We start from the raw sequence: 21,639 nt of genomic DNA on the forward strand, positions 1-21,639 counted from the left end.
AATAATAATCACTGGATTCTCTGCTCCGAAACTTTCCGATTAAAGCAATACTTATAATCCGAGATATTTATTTAGAAAACATATTCGTCGGGCATATATCCAAGAAAAAGGCTTTTAAGTAACTAGCTATACAGATACAAATCGAAAAGAAAGAATATAAATCAAGAAAAATAATTGGTAAGGTATGAAATGGACAACTACAAGTCATCTAAATATTGTTGTTGCTTTAGAAGCAGTAAATTGCAGGAAACAATATAATTATGCATACGGGCACATAAAACAAGTTTAATCATGCACAACTTCAGATGTAATTGTATCTGAAAAGAGGCAAATGTGCATAGGACCAAACATTGAAGAGCTAAATACTATTTTTTTGTTTGCCTGCCATTTTATGTTACGTCCATATATAGTTAACATTTTATATTCATGGAAAGCAATCACAGTGCGATTGGTACTTTTTTCTTATATACATAGGATTGTGCAAAGCAGAGAAAGAGTCCTAGCTGTATTGAACTCAGTCCAGCAAGGAGCCAATAGAAGTAATCAAGATGTGCATGGTTCAAGTTGTCAGAAAACCAGCTCTCTCCTCTGCTTCCTGTCACCTTGTCGATCACAGAGACCAGGAAACCACTAAGCAATTCACCAGCGCCAACGACGCTTGCATAAAAACCGAGCCCAAGGCTTCTCATTTCATCAGGTACTTGGTCATAGAAGAATTCTTGCAACCCAACAAATGTAAGGACAAACATAATCCCGTCGAGAACATATGGAGGAAGCAACCACCACATGCTCATAGGAATGACAACATCGGGCATGTCAACCAGCCCAAAATCTCTAGCAGTTTCAAGCCTCTTCATCTCTATCAGAGCTGCTGCTACCATCATAAGCACCGAGAGAAACAATCCCGTGCCAATTCGTTGAAGCATGGTGATGCCCGTCGGCAATCCTGTGAAATTTCTAGCTATTGGTACAAGGACTCGATCATAGATTGGAATGAACGCAATGAGAGTGATTCTGATGAAGCTCAGTAGTGCTGCTGGCGGCAATTGGAAGCTGGTCCCTATTCTCCTATCCAATGTGCTAGCTTGCTTGGTAAACAGTGTCCCTGGCTGAGAAACAACAGCAGCAGAAGTTAAGCAGGTTGCCCATATAGGAAACAACTGGAGCAATCCCTTAGCTTTTTCTTCTTGACCTACATCGTCTACTCTCTCATGTTGACAATAACCAGAGTGCCTGTCAACAAGATTGCAAATTTTTCCTTAAGCACTACAGAGACACTCATAAATCCAACATTAATTCTATGTTAATATATTGGACTGTAACAAGTCTCGCGAAAACATTCACTATGGGCTCGCTTACTTGGTATGTTCAGATGCAGGTGGAAGAAGTGCTTCGCTTGCTCCATTTGTAAATGCCGCGAATATTGATGTCCTTTGCCAACTGCTGATCAGGGTGGCGCATGCTTTCCAGATCATAGCAAAGGAATTCTTGTCTTCTATTAGATGATAGCGATAAAATCTGGTTCCAAGCAAGAAAATGGCGAGAGCTACCCCCATAAAGATCCAAGGGATTCCAAATCCAAGGGTCCAACCGATATTGTCTTGTACATAGTTCAATGCTAGGGATGTGACCAAGCTACTTGCGTGCACTCCGAAATTCCACCAATTGAAGAAGGAGCTTTTGGACTTGCATTCCTCCAGGTTATTCTCGTCGAACTGATCAGCTCCGAATGCTTGAACGCAAGGCCTATGGCCGCCTTGCGCAAATGCAATCACATATAGGGAGAAGTAGAAGACTCTGGCTTGGAATTGAGACTGGGGGCAAGCCGTAAGATCTGTGCAGTCAGAAGGATTCAGAGTTGGCAGCATGGAGGAGAAGGTCAGCATGCCTAGTCCCTGAAGCTCTCTTTGTGAGTTAGTAGAAGTAGCAGGTTGAAAATTTCATAACTGAATCAGTGAAGATGCAATTTCATTATGAATCATTTTGCATCTTTGACGGTAATGGTAGTTTCAAAAGAGAGCGATTAGATTTAGGTGCCTCTAGTGTTTTCGATGGAAAGAATTACTAGCAATTCCTGCAAGTTGCACTTGGTTGGCCTTGTATTTGGCTTCGCTCTACACACAATTATGCAGAAGAAACTCGAAAGGCATCAGAAGCTGTGGAGGAGAAGCTCGAGAATTTTCCTTAGAAGAAACAGCTCCATCTATTCAATTATGCAGAAGACTCTAAAACATTTCATCTTTGGGAGCACCTTTGTTCCAAAAAAGTGGGAGGAGAGGCATCAGAACCTGTGGAGGAACTTGTCTTCCTCAGTGCATTCTAGTTCATCTTGAGTCTGCTCTTGTATATATTCTCCATTGTATCTTTTCTTTTGCTACCTCCTTGTATCTCCTTCTCTCTTGTACATATTCTCTTATTAGTAAATTGGTGAAAGTTTCATGTTTCCTCCTCTTTCATTCCAAAAAAAAAGTATCTGGCTTCGCTCTCCTTGAGAGAGATGGCCAGTGCTCTCCCAAACTTAGGAATCTTGAAAACGGTTGAGACCATCAGTGGACATCTAGCTGCGATTTAATTTTCGAGTGATGAGGTGAAATATGTGCATGATTGAGGGTATAGGATGACTCCTGGCTGCGATTAACAGAGGGTTGCACGTAGATTGAGATATCCAAAATTCGCTCATCCAAGATCGTTTTCAGTGGGTGGGTTGGTGGACCAAAGAAGTCAAATAAAATTTTCACTAAAATTTAGAAAAATATTCCTTTTAAGCAAATCAGTTGGAGAACCGACCCCGCATGACGGATGGATCGATGAAGGCCAACTAATAGCTGTTTGTCGAGACCTTAAAAATCTATTTATCTATAGTATTCCAAGTAGTGTGACATTGAAACAAAATCAAAAGGCGAGTCACGTTTAGATTCTTAGCAATTTTTAATCTATTTGCTCAAGCACTCACATCTACACAGGTTGGGCCCGCAAAATAATAATGGCTTATTGGATACGATCAATGCTACAGGCCGGCTTCCGCTTTATTCACAAGACAAGTTCCCTTTGTTAAAGACATTTATGTGCCTAGCAAGAATTGGTATAAAACATGAGAGATGGTTGAATGATGAGTTATATAATAACTCACACTCTTAACAGTTGCATTTTAATCTCAAACTCTTAACTGTGTGTGGATGTTCTTTTATTTTTTGAGTAAAAGGATGAAAAAAACCACTACACGTTTTAGTAGAAATAAAATGAGAACTATAGATGTATGTAAGTATATTCTATAGGCATCTTATCTTATGCATGCATACTAATTGCATCATGTAGATTATATTCAACATCCATCCCATGGTCTAGAACTATAGCCGAATGCTACCATCCAATAAGAATACATCAGTTGACGTGTGTGTGTGTGTGTGTGTATGTATATGATGATGAAGATGAAGGTGGTGGTGGTAGTGGTAGTATCATACGTACCAGAAGGTAAAGGAGGGAGGCGAGTACGATGGTCCGATAACGGCCCAGATAGGAGTCGGCGACGAAGGCCCCCACCAGCGGCAGCATGAACGACACCCCGGACCACAAGTTCACCGCCGTAGCCGCCGCCGACATCGACTCCCCGAGCGGTCCTGTCAGATAGCTGATGAGATTCGACGACACACCGAAGTACGCCGACCTCTCCGCTATCTCCACCCCTGCAGTCAGCCAAACGATCGGTGATCCCCTCCGAATCCACGGCTCCCGGCTGTACAAGTAACAGGATGACTACCTACCCATGTTGAAGATGGCTGCGGTCCAGCCGCCGGTGGCGGATCTGGAGTTTGGACGGCGGGCATCGTCGGCTTTCATGGAACCGACGTGGTGGGCGACTGGCTCGATCTCCATCTCTCCCTCCATATGCACAGCTATGCGCATCTGCCGTGCCATTGGCATGGAGCAAGATTGGTTATCAGTTATCACAAGCCAAATTGCCAACAAGAAGAAACTTGCCAAAAAAGACCACTGTTCGATAATGGCCGTTCATTTACGAAGGTCTTGTCCAACTACCCTGAGTGATGCTGGCGTTTCCCACACTGTACGGTTCCAAAAGCACTGGCTTCATCATGTTTAATATATATATATATATATATATATATATATATATATATATATATATATATATATATATATATATCCCAAAGCATTGGCTTCCGGTAGTCAGCCGACGGACAACTTTAGGATTCCTACATATTGCTGGCAGATCCTGCAGTCTGATGTGTGCTCTGAAATGCAGTCGATGATCCCTCCCTCTCTCACGGATAGACCAAGGCGAAATCCTGAAAGAAAAATGTTTACATCTAATTTCCCCCAAGAGATGGGCACTAGTAACTTCGCTTCTATTAGAAAAAGAAACAAGAAATTTGTTATCCCCATAGTTTATCGGCTCCCAGTGTTGCTGGAAATTGGACCCGGGGGCGGCCATTGGCTGGAGAAGAGGAGCTCCGCTGCCTGGGTAGCGGCGCGTCGGTGGGCGGCGTTCTCCTGGAGACCTGCAAGAAGTCGGTGGCCGGGCTCTCCGGCGCCGGCCCTCCGATGGCTAAGTCAGTCAAGGGTGTGTATGAGGAAAGAAAGAGAGACGGAAAAAAGAACCCCCGCCTTAAGTGGAGGAATTCCTCTTTTATAGGAAGGATCAGGCTACCTGTGATGTGACAGAGCAAATTGGTTGTCGTACAATTGGTCATCAATGCTTGTTCATGTAAGTCAATGCTATCATGGTAGGAGATTAAGCCGAAGCCTGTCGTCGCGAGGTCGCCATCATTTGTAGGTATGCGGATTTGCCGTGAGAGACTCGATGTCCGTAGGCGACGGAAACCATATGCTTTAATTGTTGAGTAAGCCCAGGGGCCTGCAAGGGCCATGCACTTTGACTGTTGAGTGAACCGGGTGTCTGCACGACCCTTACACATTAATTGTCTGCACGGCCGTGCTGCGGGTGGACGTAACCTTAGTGTGCAACTTAGGCGTCCTCAGGTTGGTAAGACTGTGTCCCCAAGCCGGAGGAAGTCTGCTCAGTGAGCCCCTGCTCGGGGGGTCTGTCCGGTCGGCCCCTGCTCGGAGGGTTCGCTCGGCTGGCCCCTGCTCGGAGGGGTCCGCTCGGCTGGCCCCTGCTCGGAGGGGTCTGTTCACCAAAGCGTGGCGACACTTTTTCCCCCCAACACCCAGTAATAACCAGAAATCAAAACACGCAAACCTTGAGCAAGTTGTGTGCTAGAGATGTTCTTGTTGTTCATTGTGAAGACCTCCATCACGCCTGTACATAAAGCATCATTAAAACAAACTCTGGCTTCAGCATCCACCAGAAGAAAAGCCAGAAGTTTGCTTGGTCTTCCTCTAACCTCCACCTTTCTCGGACGCCCAAAGTTAGAAGAGAACTTACAGATTCTTGATGTATGGCCTATGTCCCTACAAATAAAACACACCATAGCGTTTCTATGTCCCTCTCCACATTTAAAGCAGCGTCCCTTTCAAAGAGACGGACAAAGGGGGTTGATGAAGCTGCTCCTATTCTTGAAGGCAATGAGTAATTACGATGGGGTCCAACATTTACCGTGGCAGAGGAGGTTTTCCTTGCGTGTTCCAATCCTCTGTTTGAAGGAGGAGCAGGACATTCTGAAGCAGGAACCGTTGAGTAAAGAGGCTGTTGACCAAGGATTCCAACCGAGAAAGGGGGTGCTTCAATGCCATTAAAGTTGCTTTGTGAGGCCCCATGGCCAGAAAGGTTTCTAGATCCCAAGGTATCAGAAACTTCAGCGTTCTGTCTTCAAGCACCCAAGGGAATAGCGTTCGCTCCAGTTACCAATGGCCCCACACGAGTACAACTCCTTCCAATACCACCATTCGCAGCTCTTTCCCGTTCAGTGAACGACCTCCTCAGTCTTCCCATGGCGTTTTTTCGCACCCCATGTTATGTCCATATATAGTTAAAATTTTATATTCCGTCCTTCTGTATACGTAAGTTTGTGTTTGAACACAATTAAACTTGTTCTGATATACTGTTATTTTTTTTTTATGTACTTACAAATAGACCCGGGATTAAATAAAAAAATGAGCATCCAAACTAAGGACTACGTATAGATTTTTTGGCTTAAATGTAAGATGACACGATCATCATGCAACTAGAAGAAGAGAAGGTATCCTGGGGGAAAAGTTTCTCTACGTTAGAGTACTTATACCCGTAGAGAACTTATACGTATGATGAAGGATTATGATCTTCTTACAAAGCTTTATGCAACCAATCAAGTCCATTGCAAAACAGAGAGCAAGCAATCACAGTGCGGTTGGTACTTTTTTCTTATATACATAGGATTGTGCAAAGCAGAGAAAGAGTCCTAGCTGTATTGAACTCAGTCCAGCAAGGAGCCAATAGAAGTAATCAAGATGTGCATGGTTCAAGTTGTCAGAAAACCAGCTCTCTCCTCTGCTTCCTGTCACCTTGTCGATCACAGAGACCAGGAAACCACTAAGCAATTCACCAGTGCCAAGGACGCTTGAATAAAAAGCGAGCCCAAGGCTTCTCATTTCTTCACGTACTTGGTCATAGAAGAATTCTTGCAACCCAACAAATGTAAGGACAAACATAATCCCGTCGAGAACATATGGAGGAAGCAACCACCACATGCTCATAGGAATGGCAACATCGGGCATGTCAACCAGTCCAAAATCTCTAGCAGTTTCAAGCCTTTTCATCTCTATCAGAGCTGCTGCCACCATCATAATCACCGAGAGAAACAATCCCGTGCCGATTCGTTGAAGCATGGTGATGCCCGTCGGCAATCCTGTGAAATTTTTAGCCATTGGTACAATGACCCGATCATAGACTGGAATGAACGCAATGAGAGAGATTCTGACGAAGCTCTGTAGTGCTGCTGGTGGCACTTGAAAGCTGGTCCCAATTCTCCTATCCAAGGTGCTAGCTTGCTTGGTAAAGAGTGTCGTTGACTGACCTAAAACAGCTGCAGAAGTTAAGCAGGTTGCCCATATCGGAAACAATTGGAGCAATCCCTTAGCTTCTTCTTCTTGACCTGCATCGTCTATGCTCTCATGTTGAGAATAACCAGAGTGCCTGTCAACAAGAATACAAAATTTTCATTAGGCACTACAGAGACGCTCATAAATCCAGCATTAATTCTACGTTAATATATCGGACTATAACAAGGAATCGATCTAATTATGGCCTCGCGAAAACAATCTCTATGGGCTCACTTACTTGGTACGTTCAGATGCATGGGGAAGAAGTGCTTCTGTTGATCCATTTTTAGATGTGGCGAATATTGATGCCCTTTGCCAACTGCTGATCAGTGTGGCGCATGCTTTCCAGATCTTAGCAAAGGGATTCTTGTCTTCTATTAGATGACAGCGATAAAATCTGGTTCCAAGCAAGAAAATGGTGAGAGCTACCCCCATAAAAATCCATGGGATTCCAAATCCAAGGGTCCAACCGATATTGTCTTGTACATAGTTCAATGCTAGGGTTGTGATCGACCAAGCTAGTTGCGTGCACTCCGAAATTCCACCAATTGAAGAAGGAGCTTTTGGACTTGCATTCCTCCAGGTTATTCTCGTCGAACTGATCGGCTCCGAATGCTTGAACACAAGGCCTATGGCCGCCTTGCGCAAATGCAATCACATATAGGGAGAAGTAGAAGACTCCGGCTTGGAATTGAGTCCGGGGGCAAGCTGTAAAATCTGTGCATTCAGAAGGATTCATAGTTGGCGGCATGGAGGGGAGGGTCAGCATGCCTAGTCCCTGAAGCTCTCTTTGTGAGTTAGTAGAAGTAGCAGGTTGAAAATTTCATAACTGAATCAGTGAAGATGCAATTTCATTATGAATCAATTTGCATCATTGACGATAATGGTAGTTTCAAAAGAGAGTGATTAGATTTAGGTACCGCTAGAGTTTTTGATGGAAAGAATTACTAGCAATTCCCGCAAGTTGCACTTAGTTGGCCTTGTATTTGGCTTCGCTTTACACACAATTATGCAGAAGAAACTCGAAAGGCATCAGAAGCTGTGGAGGAGAAGCTCGAGAATTTTCCTTGGAAGAAACAGCTCCATCTATTCAATTATTCAGAAGACTCTAAAACATTTCATCTTTGGGACCACCTTTGTTCCAAAAAAGTGGGAGGAGAGGCATCAGAACCTGTTGAGGAACTTGTCTTCCTCTGTGCATTCTAGTTCATCCTGAGTCTACTCTTGTATATATTCTCCATTGTATCTTTTCTTTTGCTACCTCCTTGTATCTCCTTCTCTCTTGTACATATTCTCTTATTAGTAAATTGGTGAAAGTTTCTTGTTTCCTCCTTTTTCATTCAAAAAAAAAAAAAAAGTATTTGGCTTCGCTAGCTCTCCTTGAGAGAGATGGCTAGTGCTCTCCCAAACTTAATTAGGAATCTTGAAAACGGTTGAGACCATCAGTGGACATCTTGCTGCGATTTAATTCCTCGAGTGATGAGCGCTGAAATATATTTGTGTGATGAGGATATAGGGTGACTCCTGGTACGTAGGTTGAGATATCCGCAATTCGCTACTCCAAGATCGTTTTCAGTGGGTGGGTTGGTGGACAAAAGTAGTCAAAATAAAATTTTCACGAAAAGCTATAATAATATTTCTTTTGAACAAATCAGATGGAGAACCGATCCCACATTCCATCCGTCGATATATGAAGGCCAACTAATAGCTATTTGTCCAGACCTCAAAAAACTATCTATTGTATTCCAAGTAGTGTGACATTGAAACAAAATCAAAAGGCGAGTCACGTTTAGATTCTTAGCAATTTTTAATCTATTTGCTCAAGCACTCACATCTACACAGGTTGGGCCCGCAAAATAATAATGGCTTATTGGATATGATCAATGCTACAGGCCGGCTCCTGCTTTATTGACAAGATAAGTGCCTTTTGTTGAAGACATTTATATGCCTAGCAAAGAATTGGTATAAAACATGAGAGATGGTTGAATGATGAGTTATATAATAACTCACACTCTTAACAGTTGCATTTTAATCTCAAACTCTTAACTGTGTGTGGATATTCTTTTATTTTTTGAGTAAAAGGATGAAAAAAACCACTATACATCTTATTAGAAATAAAATGAGTATAAAAGGAAAAAAATCTTATCTTATGCATGTAAGAAATATAAAATATATAAATAAATAACTTGGTATCAGATGAGAGGTTCTGAGTTCGAACCCTGTCTCCGCACTCTTTAATCCCATTATTATGTACTCGCTCATTAAAAAAAAATTCGACTCACATATGAGAGAGAGTGTAAGCAAATATAAAATATATAAATAAATCTATCTCATTCTATCAGCTTAAACTTTAAAAAAAAATAGTGGTTTTAACTGCATACTAACTGCATCATGCAGATTTTATTCAACATCCATCCCATGGCCTAGAAGTAAAGCCGAAAGCTACCATCCAATATGACTGCATCGGTTGACTACGTTGTGTGTGAATGTATATGATGATGATAAAGGTCGACGTGGTGGCAGTAATAGTACTATACGTACCAGAAGGTAAAGGAGGGAGGCGAGTACGATGGTCCGATAGCGGCCGAGGTAGGAGTCGGCGACGAAGGCCCCTACCAGCGGCAGCATGGACGACACCCCGGACCACACGTTCACCGCCGTAGCCGCCGCTGACATCGACTCCCCGAGCGGTCCTGTCAGATAGCTGATGAGATTCGACGACACACCGAAGTACGCCGACCTCTCCGCTATCTCCACCCCTGCAGTCAGCCAAACGATCGGTGATCCCCTCCGAATCCACGGCTCCCGGCTGTACAAGTAACAGGATGACTACCTACCCATGTTGAAGATGGCTGCGGTCCAGCCGCCGGTGGCGGATCTGGAGTTCAGACGGCGGGCATCGTCGGCTTTCATGGAACCGACGTGGTGGGCGACTGGCTCGATCTCCATCTCTCCCTCCATATGCACAGCTATGCGCATCTGCCGTGCCATTGGCATGGAGCAAGCCTGGTTATCACAAGCCAAATATCGATCCAACGAGAAGAAAATTACCAAAAAAGGTCAATTCATTTATGCTGTTCGATCACGGCCGTTCAGGGTCTTGTCCAAGTACTTCTCCCTGGCTATGCGGAGCGGCTGATGGCATGCTGTCATTTCTAACAGTGTAAGGTTCCAAACAAACAAAGAGAGATTCGAAAGCATTGTCATGCGTACAAAAAAAAAAAATATTGTCATGTCGTGTCAGAAGGCGTGTACCCGTATCTTGGAATCTTGCTTCATAGTTCGTATATTAAATATGATTGCGACATCCTCTATGACATGCTTAATATCCATAATCTAGTGGTCATTCTGATGTAAGAATAGTGGAATTTTTTTGATTTGCAATATCATACCCATAGAGATTCGACCAGGCCTATTTTATATGAAATTATTTTGGTGAAAACAGCAATCTTAATCATGCCTTGATGTACTTGATTTTTTTTAAAAAAAAATTAGAAAGTTTTTGGTATGATATGACCACTCTAAAACTATGAATGATCTCGAAAGTTGCAAAAGCATTCAGAGTATCCAATCTAGCTAATGATTTTTGATTAATACACAGAAGATTTTTTTGTGAGAACGTGCCTATTCTTGTTATGTCATTATCATATTTCCTAATTCCTGCTCATAAAAGTACTTGGCGTCCTTTCCCTTTGCTTCACTCTAATTATAGGAGTAAGTGTTTTCTATATTATAGAAGGGGCATTATTGTTTGTGCTGCGTGGAACAGTGAGTTGACAAAAGTTCTTTCCTGAGAGTGCTAAGAGAGGAGGGTGGGTGAAGGAGAGGTAAAAGAGAAAAAAATATTTTTTTTCTTATAATTACTCTTATATATTATATATATATTTAATATAAATTAAAAAAATTAACTAATCCAGTAGGATTTTAGCTATCATTTATTTCATTTTTTAGGTCCAGCGACCACCTATGCATATATTGATTAAACAAAAATTAGTTCATCTTGTGATCTAGGGCCCAAATAAAAAATTCTGATAAGCTATCTACAAAATAAAAGCCTTTTGCAGGAGATGATGAGGGAGGGGGCAATGGAGTAGAAGAAGAGTCTCCAAGGACTTGGAAAATGCTCGATTCAGAGAATCCCCAAATTAATAGGATGTTGTTCCTTATTCTTACCTGGCTTATGTTTTTTCTCTCACTTAATAAAAGAAAGATGGCTCCATGCCTCCTTTTCCATCAAAAAAAAAATACCATGTTGCTTTTGACAGCTAATTTTCCCTAGGAAGATTGGTATGACTGAAACTTTTCAAATTTTCTTCTCTCTTTTTTTGATTGAAAACGGAGGAAGCAAGAAGCTACCCCCAATTTATTGATGAGATAAGAAAAATACAAAGAAAGATCCCAAGTAAGATACAAGTTTATAGTTACAAACAGAGTGAAAAATGACATGGTCCTGCACGATGGTCTTGTTTGGGATTACTGTTGACAGTAAAAATTTTAAAAGTTGAACTTTTGAGAAGTAGAACTTTTGGATGGTACTTTCTAGCCCTCCAAAAGCTTTGCCAAATAGGAGCCTAATTCAAAGAAGACAGGTTGTGCCATAGGGTGGCGACTTTCTGCTATTCCTAAAGGGACGCCCCTGCTCTTGAACAAGTGCAGTGCCTTCTGAAGCACGGAGAAGATAGAGTTGTTCTTTCTTAGAAATAGTCGTGTATTCCTTTCTTTCCAAATTTCATAGCACAAGGGAGCCAAAAGCTGATACCCAGCTTCTTGAGGCAAGATATGCTTATCCATCTTCCTCCAGTTAGTCCACATATCATGCAATCTAGTTGGCCTACCTCTCAATTTCAATTGGATCCTTAGTGTGGTCCAAATACTCCTCACAAATGAGCAACGAACAAATAAATGTTTAGTAGATTCAACCCCAGCTCCACAAAGAGAGCACCGCTCCATTCTCACATTCCACCCTTTTTTGGCTAGAATCTCCTCGTGTCTAATTTGTTTTTCAGTGCAATCCAAAGAAAAACTTTAATTTTTCCGAATGTTGCCATCTTCCAGATGTATTTGTAAAAAAGAAACTTTTTCCGTTGCGATTAAACTCTTCCTCCCCGTTGCATAACTCCTCAAACAATCTCTTTTTATCCGCATATAGTTTAGACTTTAGAGTATATCTTATCACCAGATAAGCTGCTCTAGCATCTAAACAGGACTTAAAAATAGTTTATGCTCCCGGAAGATCAAATTGAGGGGAAAATTTTTTTCGAAAACTTCATGCCATGCAAACAAGCGTGTCAGACCCTGAGATAAAGTTCTAATGTTTTCCACAGAGAACCAGCTCTCCCTGTTCTTTCTCGTCACCTTCTCTATCACAGAGACGAGAAAACCACTAGCAAAGTTACCAACTCCAAGGATGCTTATGAAAAGAGCAAGCCCCAGGCTTCTCAATGTGTCGGTCACTTGGTCATAGAAGAATTCTTGCAGGCCCGCGACTGTAAACACGGTTGTCACCCCGTACATAACATAGTGAGGAATCATCCATGAAATGCTCATAGGAATGGTAGCATCAGGCCGATCAACCAGCCCAAAATCTCTAGCAGTTTTGAGCCTCTTCATCTCTACCAGAGCTGCTGCCACCGTTGTGATCGTCGAAAGAGCCAAACCAGTGCCGATCCTTTGAAGCATTGTGATGCCTGATAGCTTCTCCGTAAATTTTCTAGCAATTGGTACGATGACACAAGCTCGGCAAATTTATATTAACAGCTTAGGCTATTAGGCGAACATTTGATCAGGTTCTCTTGAAAGAAAGAAAAAAATGAGTGCTTTTACTTGGATCGATGGGCTGCATGTGCAAGTAATGCCTCTCTTCCTTCATCTTTAGATGTAGCAAGTGGAAGTGATTGCCGACTGGTAATCAATGCGATGCAAGCTTGCAAGATCTCAGCGAAGGGATTTCTGTGTTCTAACCGATGGCGACGGTATGTTCTTGACCCTGTCAAGAAAATAACAAGAGCAAGCGCCATGGCGACGCCGGAGATTCCAAAGGCAAGGGACCAACCCATGTTGTCTTGGACATAATTCAAGATGAACATAGCAAAATTCGATCCCCCGCACGTCGCAAAGTACCACCAGTTGAAGAAGGAGCTCTTATCTTTGCATTCCTCAGGGTCGATCTCGCCGAACCGATCGGCTCCGAATGCCGCCGCGCAAGGCGTCTGGCCACCCTGTGCGAGTGCAACCACATAGAGGGAGAAGTAGAAGGCGATGACATGGAACCGAGTTGGCGGGGAAGCTGCGGAATCTTTGGTGCCATCGCAATGGGGAGGGAAGAAAGTTGGCAGCATGGAGGACAGCGTGAGCATGCTTAATCCCTGCGTTCCCCACAAGTTTAAGTCAGTAAATGCAGCAGTAATCAATACTTACAAACATGGATATTGTAAATTTCTTCCGAAACACACGTCTTAAATTGTTTTGGATAATGCTAACCTTGGTTTTCATCATTGAAACAACTTTGTTTTGAGTGGAAATTAAGTGGACGGTATACAAATGCCTGTCTTCCATAGTTTTGCCAAAATTGATTACTGGCTTGTGGTTTGATTGCTATTTAACCCATCAAAACTTGTTGTCAAAAATATTATACTAAATCTATTGTCTTATCGCCTGTCCAACTGTGGGCAAATTGAGGTTCAACCCCTGAAAATGACTTTCATGTTGTGTTATAAATGCTTACACCTAGACATTTTATTGCCAGCAGGAGTTTCTGATGAAAGAAAGTAACTGGAATCGGAGGGAAAGATGATATTAAAATAGTAGCAAAATAATAACGATCAAATTTGAGCTTTTTTGAAGTTTAGGAATTAATTAAAAGCCAACCTAAATTTGGAGGACCAAAGCAAAATTGACACTAACATTTATCTCAAAACAACTCAGAAATATTTTCTTAAAAAATCAATGTTGTAATTATGCATTCATGATGAAACACCGCCCCTGTTCCGTTCCCCCAAAGGACATAGGCTAATTAACGGTGAGCACAAGAATAATGACCCAAGAAAGCTGCGTATTTGGTAGTTAATTATCTCACAGGGGATCTGTATCTTATAACAAATAAATTGTGTCATCAAAACAAAATATGAGCACAGAAGGTTCAGGAGAAATACTCATTAGATACATATTTATAAACCCAAAATAACTATTATTACAGTTTTGGACCCCCCTCGGTTTCTGTCCTGAAAAGGTTCCAACCTTTGACAATTTTTATTAAATTGATCCTAATTATTTAGAGTATATCAGCAATCGCAATCATCCAAAGCAGAGCTCTTAGAATTCTCTTTCTATTTTATTGCATGAACAATCCTTAATCCATCCCATCGTCCAAGAGAAATTTTTCTCACTAAATTCAAAAAACAGGGCAACTAACTCTAGAATCATCAAGAAATCTCTCTAGTTGTTCCCACATTGCAGCAATATCTTGGTGGCCACCTTACTCCCCTTAATGTAGTTATCTCATCTCTTGGTGGCCACCTTCCAAATGGGTGATAAGAACAATAGATGGGTGGAGACATGCATTCTTATGGAAAGGTCAGGAAAAGATCAGTGGTTTTAATTGTCTAGTAAACTGTGAGGTTGTTTAGAGGTGAAAAACCCGCAAAATATGAACACTTCTCTTCTTGCTTGGTGGGTGTGAAAGTATCTCTTGTAAGGGAATGGATTGTGAAAAAGAAAACCATGCATGCAGCCTACAATTCGAAGGGAAAAATAGTCATGAGAAGTAGGAAATCTCTTGTTGGTTCATCCCTCCGTTGGAAAGATACCAATTGAAGCCTTGCTACCTTCTGAAATGGCATCTCTTTCAAGTTGGGTAAAGACATTCGATTTTGGGAGAATGGATGGCTTAATGGTGTTACGCTTGAAAGACTATTTCGTTTCATATTTCTTTTATATAGCCAAGTCCATAGCTTCTCAAAATGGTGGTGGAGATAGCTTTGCTTCATATCTAGAGGACCTGAGAAAACTGTATGATCTCCTGCCCGGATGCTCGTTAAGCGGAGGGTCCATTAACTCCGAACTGGTCCGCTAAATAACGATATTAGCCATCCTTATATTTATATCTATTGTCACTATTGCTAGGTGAACTATTTTATCTAACAAGATCCATGGAACAGCTTACATAATTAATCATATATAATTTTTATCAATACTATATCAGCTAAATATCATAAAAATATTCAAATATTATTTTTGAATCTGACCAATGTTCACTTAGTGAAAGAGAAAATGTAATGCATTATCTATCTCATGAGACTGCACTCTTCTGCTGTTCTGTTGAAATAAATAAAAACTGAAATCTTGAAAAAAAAAAGTTAAATTTGACACTCGATTGAATATTAGAATTTAAAAAAAATAAAAAGAATTTTGAAAAAAAAACAAAAGAATTGAGCTAGCTTTTAAATATGGAAAAATTATAGTCCTAACAATTATTCAAGGGCTCATTTGGTTCGCGGGAAGCATTTTCCCTCTTAAGAATATGATTACTAGGAAGAAGATTCCTTTGAAAAGAATGTCGAGAATGTACTTTTGGCATATTTGGTTAAACATGGAAAAGTGACAGATTTCCAGAGTGCTAATGTTTGGTTGACCATCCACTTTTCTGGAAAAAATATGTGTAATTTCTATTATACCCTTAATAAAGATTAGGTCTTTAATACCTCTTTAATGTTGAAGGGCTTTTTTGAAAATAAAAATAAAAATGGAGTGATTCCCGCCTTATGGAAAAGTAACTTTTCCATATTTCTCATTGGAAAGACTTTCCATGAAATGTGGGAATCATATTCCCATTGGAATACAACTTTTTCATCTCTCTTATTTGAAAACTCCAACCAAACAAGAGGCATCTCATTACTTTCCCATTGATCACACTTTCTCCCTTCTTTTCCCGCGAACCAAACGAGCCCCAAGCGTAACCCAAGAGTGCCCTTTGAACATGCCATCGATAATTTATGACCCCTTGAATAATTTATAACTTATTCAGATACAGTCATAAATGTATATATAAGACATGATTTAATTTATTCAGATGCAGTCATAAGGAACAACATGAGTTTCCTTCTGTGTTTTCCGGAGGAGAATATATTTACTACAAACTCATCCCTTCACCTTAAACTATTTAATCCCCTTGTTGTTGGCTTGTTTGTCCCAGACAAACCTGATTCTCTGATCTTACAAAGATTATTCCTCCCCACCATAAGGAAATTTCAAGCATATATACTTCCTCTCAGTTCTCATCCCAAACATATATAGGTATATGGCAACCATAATAGATCGGACCAAAAGGAGTTGGTCCGTTTATTAAGGGAAGTATCCCTGTAATACTATGGGCACTTGAGCTTGCGTCCGTGAGTCCTAAGACGAGCATAGCACGGACATGAGTTCTTGTTGCCGGAGGTGCCCGGCGGAACGCAATGGCACCTGAGGCAGCACGTCCCACAAGCTCTAGTGCACACGTTCTTTCTTGATGCTTTCATGCATCTCCTCGCGCATGCAAAGCGGCAATCTGGCATTCAAAGAGTGAGAAGATATATTAGTAATGAAAAGGTCAAGTAAACCTTTAAAAACTTAGAAAAAATTAAGAAAGAGTCCATGACAGAAGAGAGATTACTTGTTGGAAAGAAAAAAAATGTTTGCTAATTTCCAAAATATGACTCACATGGAACCCTAAGGTGTGGTGCTTCTCTGCTGACTAAAAGCTTCACACAGTTCCTAGCAAAAAAATAGCCTGACAGTTTGGGCTCTAACTGATAGAAATATGCCATCTCAAAAATGTCTTACAAAACTTTTAGATCATATGCATCAAAAACTTTTTTAACTTTTAGATCATAATAAAATCAGGCTTTGAAATTATATATATATATATGTATATAAAAGGTCATATTCAACAGTTGGTTGATAGAACAATTTAACATTCCCATCTATGCTGTGTTTCATAATCAATGTTGTTATATCAATCAAAGATAAAAAGAAAAGAAAAAAAAATGTGCCTGTATGGATCAAGGCAGATGTACATACTGATCCTCGGTTGGCGTCTGATTCCATATAGAGCAGCCACTTCTTCATTTCCCTGAATCTGCAAGATCAAATTAGAAATCCTTTCGTTCATCTTTAATTCTCAGTCGTAACCCTTTCCTTTTCCTTTAACCAAAGAAAATCTCTCATTTTTAATTTTGAGTGTTTTGGGGCTAGGAATATTTGTCACAGAAACATGCATGAGGCAAGAAGCAAATAACAAATTGTGAAAATATGCAATTATTCAGTCCTTCAAAACTATTTTTCTGTTTTTAAAACACAATGTACGTACTAGCTCATGACCCAGTTTTAACCCCTTTTTTTTTCTTTTTGAAAAATGAGCCGATCAATAAAGATAGATCAGTAGTGATTAAAGACCAGCCTAAGCATTAAGGAACAGACTTACATCCGAGAATCCGATGGAGTTATCAATGGATGCTTCTGCCACTTCCTGCAGTTGGAGCAATGCATAAAGATGTGTTAATGTAAAATGGAAGATGTGAATTATGGACAAGCCTTGACTTTATCAGTAAGGTTTGTGAGTAAGACATACTTGGAGGAAGAGATAGAGAATAAGGCAGCACAAGAGCAGCTTCATTGTGCCACTACCCATGGTCGCCTGCAGCCGAGGCTAATGAGATATGAGAGGAGGAGAAGAACAGGGTAGAGGCTTTATAGGTGGATTCTCTCCTCCAACTTTTATCCTCTAGAAAAAAAAAGAAAAAAGAAAAAAAAGCTGTGATTCAGATTCTTCTTAGTTCTTACTGAGGTAGAACGGTCACTATTTTACAATCTCATTAAGTTTAATTGATACAGAGTTGTCCTATGGATGTATACTCACTAAAAAGGGGGGGTTAAAAAAGGACATGAAGCTTTAGCCAAAAAAAAAAAAGGAACATGAAAGACCTGTAAGCTATATCACATTTTACCTTTATGTGCACTTTAATCTCTTCTTTTCTATTCACATGTGATGACAACCATTTGATAAGACTGGTGGGTGGCTCTGGCATTATTAGCTCATCACCAAGCTGGCATACTATGAATGAGAGGATGGCTTTTCCGGGTTCCTGTTTTCCATTGCTCGCTTTACTTCGTTTTTTGTGGGGGAAGAACAGCTTTTGGTGGTTCTCTTTCACGAGATAGGGCGAGGTAAAGAGGGAGTGGTGCATGGTATGGTCCTAATCTTGCATGTCAAGAGATGCAATGAACCCCTAAAGCATATCCTTCGATGCAAGCCTAGCTGGAAAAGATGATGACCCAATGTCCTCCCATTATCTGTCACACATGAATGGCAATTATTGGATCAGGTTCTAACCTCCAATTTGAACGTTTTGAGCAGCATCACAGAGTTACAAGTACATGAGATTCATGAATGAAATTTCATGGTGGCTGCACCTTGAGACCTAGGATGACATCCCACTTTAAATTGTTGGGGAGAACTGAACCCCTGAAGCTGAATCCTTTTTATTATGTTATATTTGACTTGATCTTGGACGCACTTCTCATCCAGTAGTGTCAATAGAATGCATGATTGTTTATTTCTAGCAGTAGATTCATGTCGAAACTGGGTTGCATGTAACCTGCTTTGCTTATTTTCTCATGTTCTCACACACGTAGATTATAATGATATGGAAGTCCAGCAAGCATTTAATCATCTCTCAGTGCATAAATATGATGCTTGGATAGCCTATTCAAATATTAAATTAGGACAAAGAAATCCTTCTGCTTGCAAGCAAGAAGGAATAGCACATAACTCCCCCAGACGGACTTTATCATGTAGAAGTCCTGGTTCAATTTGAAAAGAGAAACAAGAGCATGTCACCTGTAAGAGATTAGCCTGCTTCTGATAAATTTTTTTTTCACAATCAATACTAAAAGGCATCATAAATCTACCATATTATCTCAGGAGTAAAGGTAAATATTCTTCCTTTGCCTTAAAACTTTTCTCCCATTCACTAGTTGGGCATCCAACCACCTTAACTACATCAAACTATAGGATAATCACACAAATTACATTAGCAATGCAAAGAAGTAATTGCCAATGCTGACCCATCTTAGGATTGAGATTTTGATCATATACCCCTTCTACCCTGAGAGGGTACATTCATTGACAGCTTGATTTCCAACATGGACATCTTCGTCAGCAAATAGTACCCATACAATGCAACACTGATGGAGGCATCATGTTATCTTACCAACCTGCTTTAATTTTGAGCATAGGAGCAATCCTTCTTTAATGCTTCTATCAGAATCATCATAGAGTGGACCAACCTTAGCTGGCTAAGGATCCCTAATTGTCCTTCAGAGCACAAGGACAAGTCATGGTCCTTGTCTCCTGTCTATGTACACGGTTCCCATTTGCTGCTAACCACCATCTAATGAGTGGATAATGCTGAGAAAAGTAGCATCTAACACTCCAATCCAAGCCATTGATCCATGTTCGCCAACCTGCAACCAAAGAGATGGGCATGGTAGCCTCAATCCAATATGATTTGCATTACGTTGGCAGCTGTAGTTACCCATTTTTCAGCAAATTTGTGCAGCTGGCATCCAGTCTGCTGCAAGTTACTTATGGATGATGGAGTTGAGGCATTCTTCTTTGCCTCTAAGACATGTTTTATGTTTCCATCTTAACTTTGTTAATCGTTTTCGTCCCTCAGTTTCTTGACGGAATCTTTTCTGTCCCTCATCTTGCTGTAATTAAGCCAAGAAGAGTCCATGAGAGAGACAGAAACAAACAAATAAACAAAATAAACAGCCTTCAAGTAATTTTAAGCAAAACGAAAACAACTTTGAACCTTAGCACAGAATTAACAAGAAACGACAAGTGGGGACACTGATGTAGCTGATGAAAGTGGCATTTTTCTCAATTCAGGACATTTGATAGAAACAGGAATAGAAATATGTGTAACCAGATACAGTCTTCAGAAAACTAACCCTGTAATACAGAGATTTCCCGGGATCTCAGCTAGATGGTCTCATACTGCAGCAACCAGGAGACTAAAGAGAATACCATCTTCTAAAACACTATTCACAGAAGATCTAAGTCTTTGTAAAAGTCACAAATTACCGCCAATCTGGATTTCTTTCAACATGTCAACGAAATAGAATGGAGTGACTAGCAGAATTTAGATGTCAACGAAGCACAAATCAAGGATGAACTGTAAATGCCTGCCTACTGATCTATAGGAACCCAGCATTAAAAAAGATGCAAACTCCTCAAGCATCCAGGTGGCTTTTATAGTACCTTTTCACATAGTTATAGCAGAAGTCAGCCAAGACAAATACCTGAACAATTTTGGCTTGAAGCAGGTTATAGCCCATGACCAGAACCTGAAAAAGAAACACTTTCATCACAAGCCCTTAGCATCTGGCAAAAACTACCCAGACCATACTTTTGCAAAATGAGCATGCCCCACAGATTTCACATGACATATGTGGTAGAAGCAGACACTGGTTTGATGATCTAAATTTCAAATGTGATGTGTTGACTCAGTTCTCCACAACTCAACACTGTGCTAGAGGAAAAGTTTCAGCTCTCTCTCTCTCATGTTCTCTTGGCAACATAAAACCGACCACTCCATGATTGGATCCCAATGACTCCCTTGCAAACATATATTGTTCTAATGGGCTGTATTAATAGGTAAACTTTAACAAGTTAAACTCCAGCGGTGTGGATGAAAATAAATAAAAAATTGTTGGCAGACTAACTGCAGCAAATACTTGAATGCATTAGACAAAAAGCAAAATACAAGGAATTTGGTGATCAATAATTCATTTCCAAAAGAAGCTTAATCTTACAATTAATTAAACTCCTAGAGATCCCAAACACTTGCAAATTTAAACACAGTCACTCTTAAAATACTCAAACTAAGCTCAGTATTGCTTCATTCTACTTTGAAGATCCAGCTCCTTAAGAAAAAACAACAACACTGCACTTACAAAAGGCAGCAGCAATTGCTACATATGATGATTCAACATGAAGATTAGCATCAATCAATTTTTAAGGCCCTATTTGGGGGAGCTTTTGGAGCTTTTTGGCCCTCCAAAAGTACTTTTAGATAAAAAAATGGTATTTGGTAAAATTTTCGAAAAGCTGTTTCAGCTTTTGCGGAAAGCTGAAAACAGCTTTTGGGGAGAAGCTCTAATTTGGAGCTTTCCGAAAATGCTGTTTTCAGCATTGTCGAGAAGCTGTTTTTTGGACCAAAATACCCCCATTTAAATCATACTTTTTTTCCTAAAACCCTTATCCCGCCTCTTCCTCTCTCACCCATCCTCTCCCTCTCCCTCTCTATCTTCTTCTTCCTCTCAACGTCGCCGCCTATGTTCCTGCTTCTTCTTCTTCTTTTCTTTTTTTTTTGTTTTGGGAGCTCGTGGCTGCCCACGGTGGCAACCACCATGCCGGCCACCACCCATGGCCGGCGACCCCTCTATATTTCAATGAAATAAAATAATAAATAAAATAAATAAATAAAAAGAAAAATAATGAGTGAGTGGCAAATAATTTGATCTAAATAAATAAATAAAAATATTAGTAATTATTTAACCAATTTTATCACCAAGCTAGAAAATTTGTTAGAAAGATAAATG

The 21,639-nt window shown here is 40.5% G+C and overlaps 2 protein-coding genes and 3 pseudogenes across 3 annotated transcripts; all 5 read right to left on the minus strand.

The window, feature by feature from the left end:
- Positions 1-350: 350 nt before the first annotated feature.
- On the minus strand, positions 351-4,010 carry LOC148714145 (protein NRT1/ PTR FAMILY 5.10-like). The gene is made up of 4 exons (XM_088720477.2): positions 3,762-4,010; positions 3,466-3,683; positions 1,360-1,895; positions 351-1,233 (listed from the first exon to the last, which is right to left on the minus strand). The coding sequence occupies exons 1-4, from the start codon at positions 3,919-3,921 to the stop codon at positions 438-440; spliced, it is 1,710 nt and encodes a 569-aa protein (XP_088576603.2). The 5' UTR covers positions 3,922-4,010; the 3' UTR covers positions 351-437.
- A 2,154-nt stretch (positions 4,011-6,164) lies between these two features.
- LOC103701294 (protein NRT1/ PTR FAMILY 5.10-like) lies at positions 6,165-10,157 on the minus strand (annotated as a pseudogene). The gene is made up of 4 exons (XR_016400364.1): positions 9,834-10,157; positions 9,538-9,755; positions 7,235-7,774; positions 6,165-7,090 (listed from the first exon to the last, which is right to left on the minus strand). The product of XR_016400364.1 is annotated as a protein NRT1/ PTR FAMILY 5.10-like (transcript).
- A 2,035-nt stretch (positions 10,158-12,192) lies between these two features.
- On the minus strand, positions 12,193-12,675 carry LOC103701400 (protein NRT1/ PTR FAMILY 5.10 pseudogene; annotated as a pseudogene).
- A 140-nt stretch (positions 12,676-12,815) lies between these two features.
- Positions 12,816-13,551, minus strand: LOC103701398 (protein NRT1/ PTR FAMILY 5.10 pseudogene; annotated as a pseudogene).
- A 2,482-nt stretch (positions 13,552-16,033) lies between these two features.
- On the minus strand, positions 16,034-17,756 carry LOC103701293 (Gibberellin-regulated family protein). The gene is made up of 4 exons (XM_008783305.4): positions 17,603-17,756; positions 17,456-17,500; positions 17,053-17,110; positions 16,034-16,540 (listed from the first exon to the last, which is right to left on the minus strand). The coding sequence occupies exons 1-4, from the start codon at positions 17,660-17,662 to the stop codon at positions 16,359-16,361; spliced, it is 345 nt and encodes a 114-aa protein (XP_008781527.3). The 5' UTR covers positions 17,663-17,756; the 3' UTR covers positions 16,034-16,358.
- Between the last annotated feature and the right edge of the window lie 3,883 nt (positions 17,757-21,639).

Source organism: Phoenix dactylifera, chromosome 4 (assembly GCF_051530095.1).
Source record: "Phoenix dactylifera cultivar Ajwa chromosome 4, Ajwa_hap1_PhDact_Kaust_v1.1, whole genome shotgun sequence".
Lineage (NCBI taxonomy): Eukaryota > Viridiplantae > Streptophyta > Magnoliopsida > Arecales > Arecaceae > Phoenix > Phoenix dactylifera.

What these genes read in the sequence shown, in the direction of transcription:
- LOC148714145 (XM_088720477.2), bottom strand. Translation starts at nt 3,921, where the DNA reads ATGCCAATGGCACGGCAGATGCGCATAGCTGTGCATATGGAGGGAGAG. An exon ending in CGCAGCCATCTTCAACATGG is followed by an intron (nt 3,684 to 3,761) that starts GTAGGTAGTCAT and finishes GGCTGACTGCAG; the next exon opens with GGGTGGAGATAGCGGAGAGG. An exon ending in CCTGCATCTGAACATACCAA is followed by an intron (nt 1,234 to 1,359) that starts GTAAGCGAGCCC and finishes TCTTGTTGACAG; the next exon opens with GCACTCTGGTTATTGTCAAC.
- LOC103701293 (XM_008783305.4), bottom strand. Translation starts at nt 17,662, where the DNA reads ATGGGTAGTGGCACAATGAAGCTGCTCTTGTGCTGCCTTATTCTCTAT. An exon ending in TTCTCTATCTCTTCCTCCAA is followed by an intron (nt 17,501 to 17,602) that starts GTATGTCTTACT and finishes CTCCAACTGCAG; the next exon opens with GAAGTGGCAGAAGCATCCAT. An exon ending in CAGACGCCAACCGAGGATCA is followed by an intron (nt 16,541 to 17,052) that starts GTATGTACATCT and finishes TTTGAATGCCAG; the next exon opens with ATTGCCGCTTTGCATGCGCG.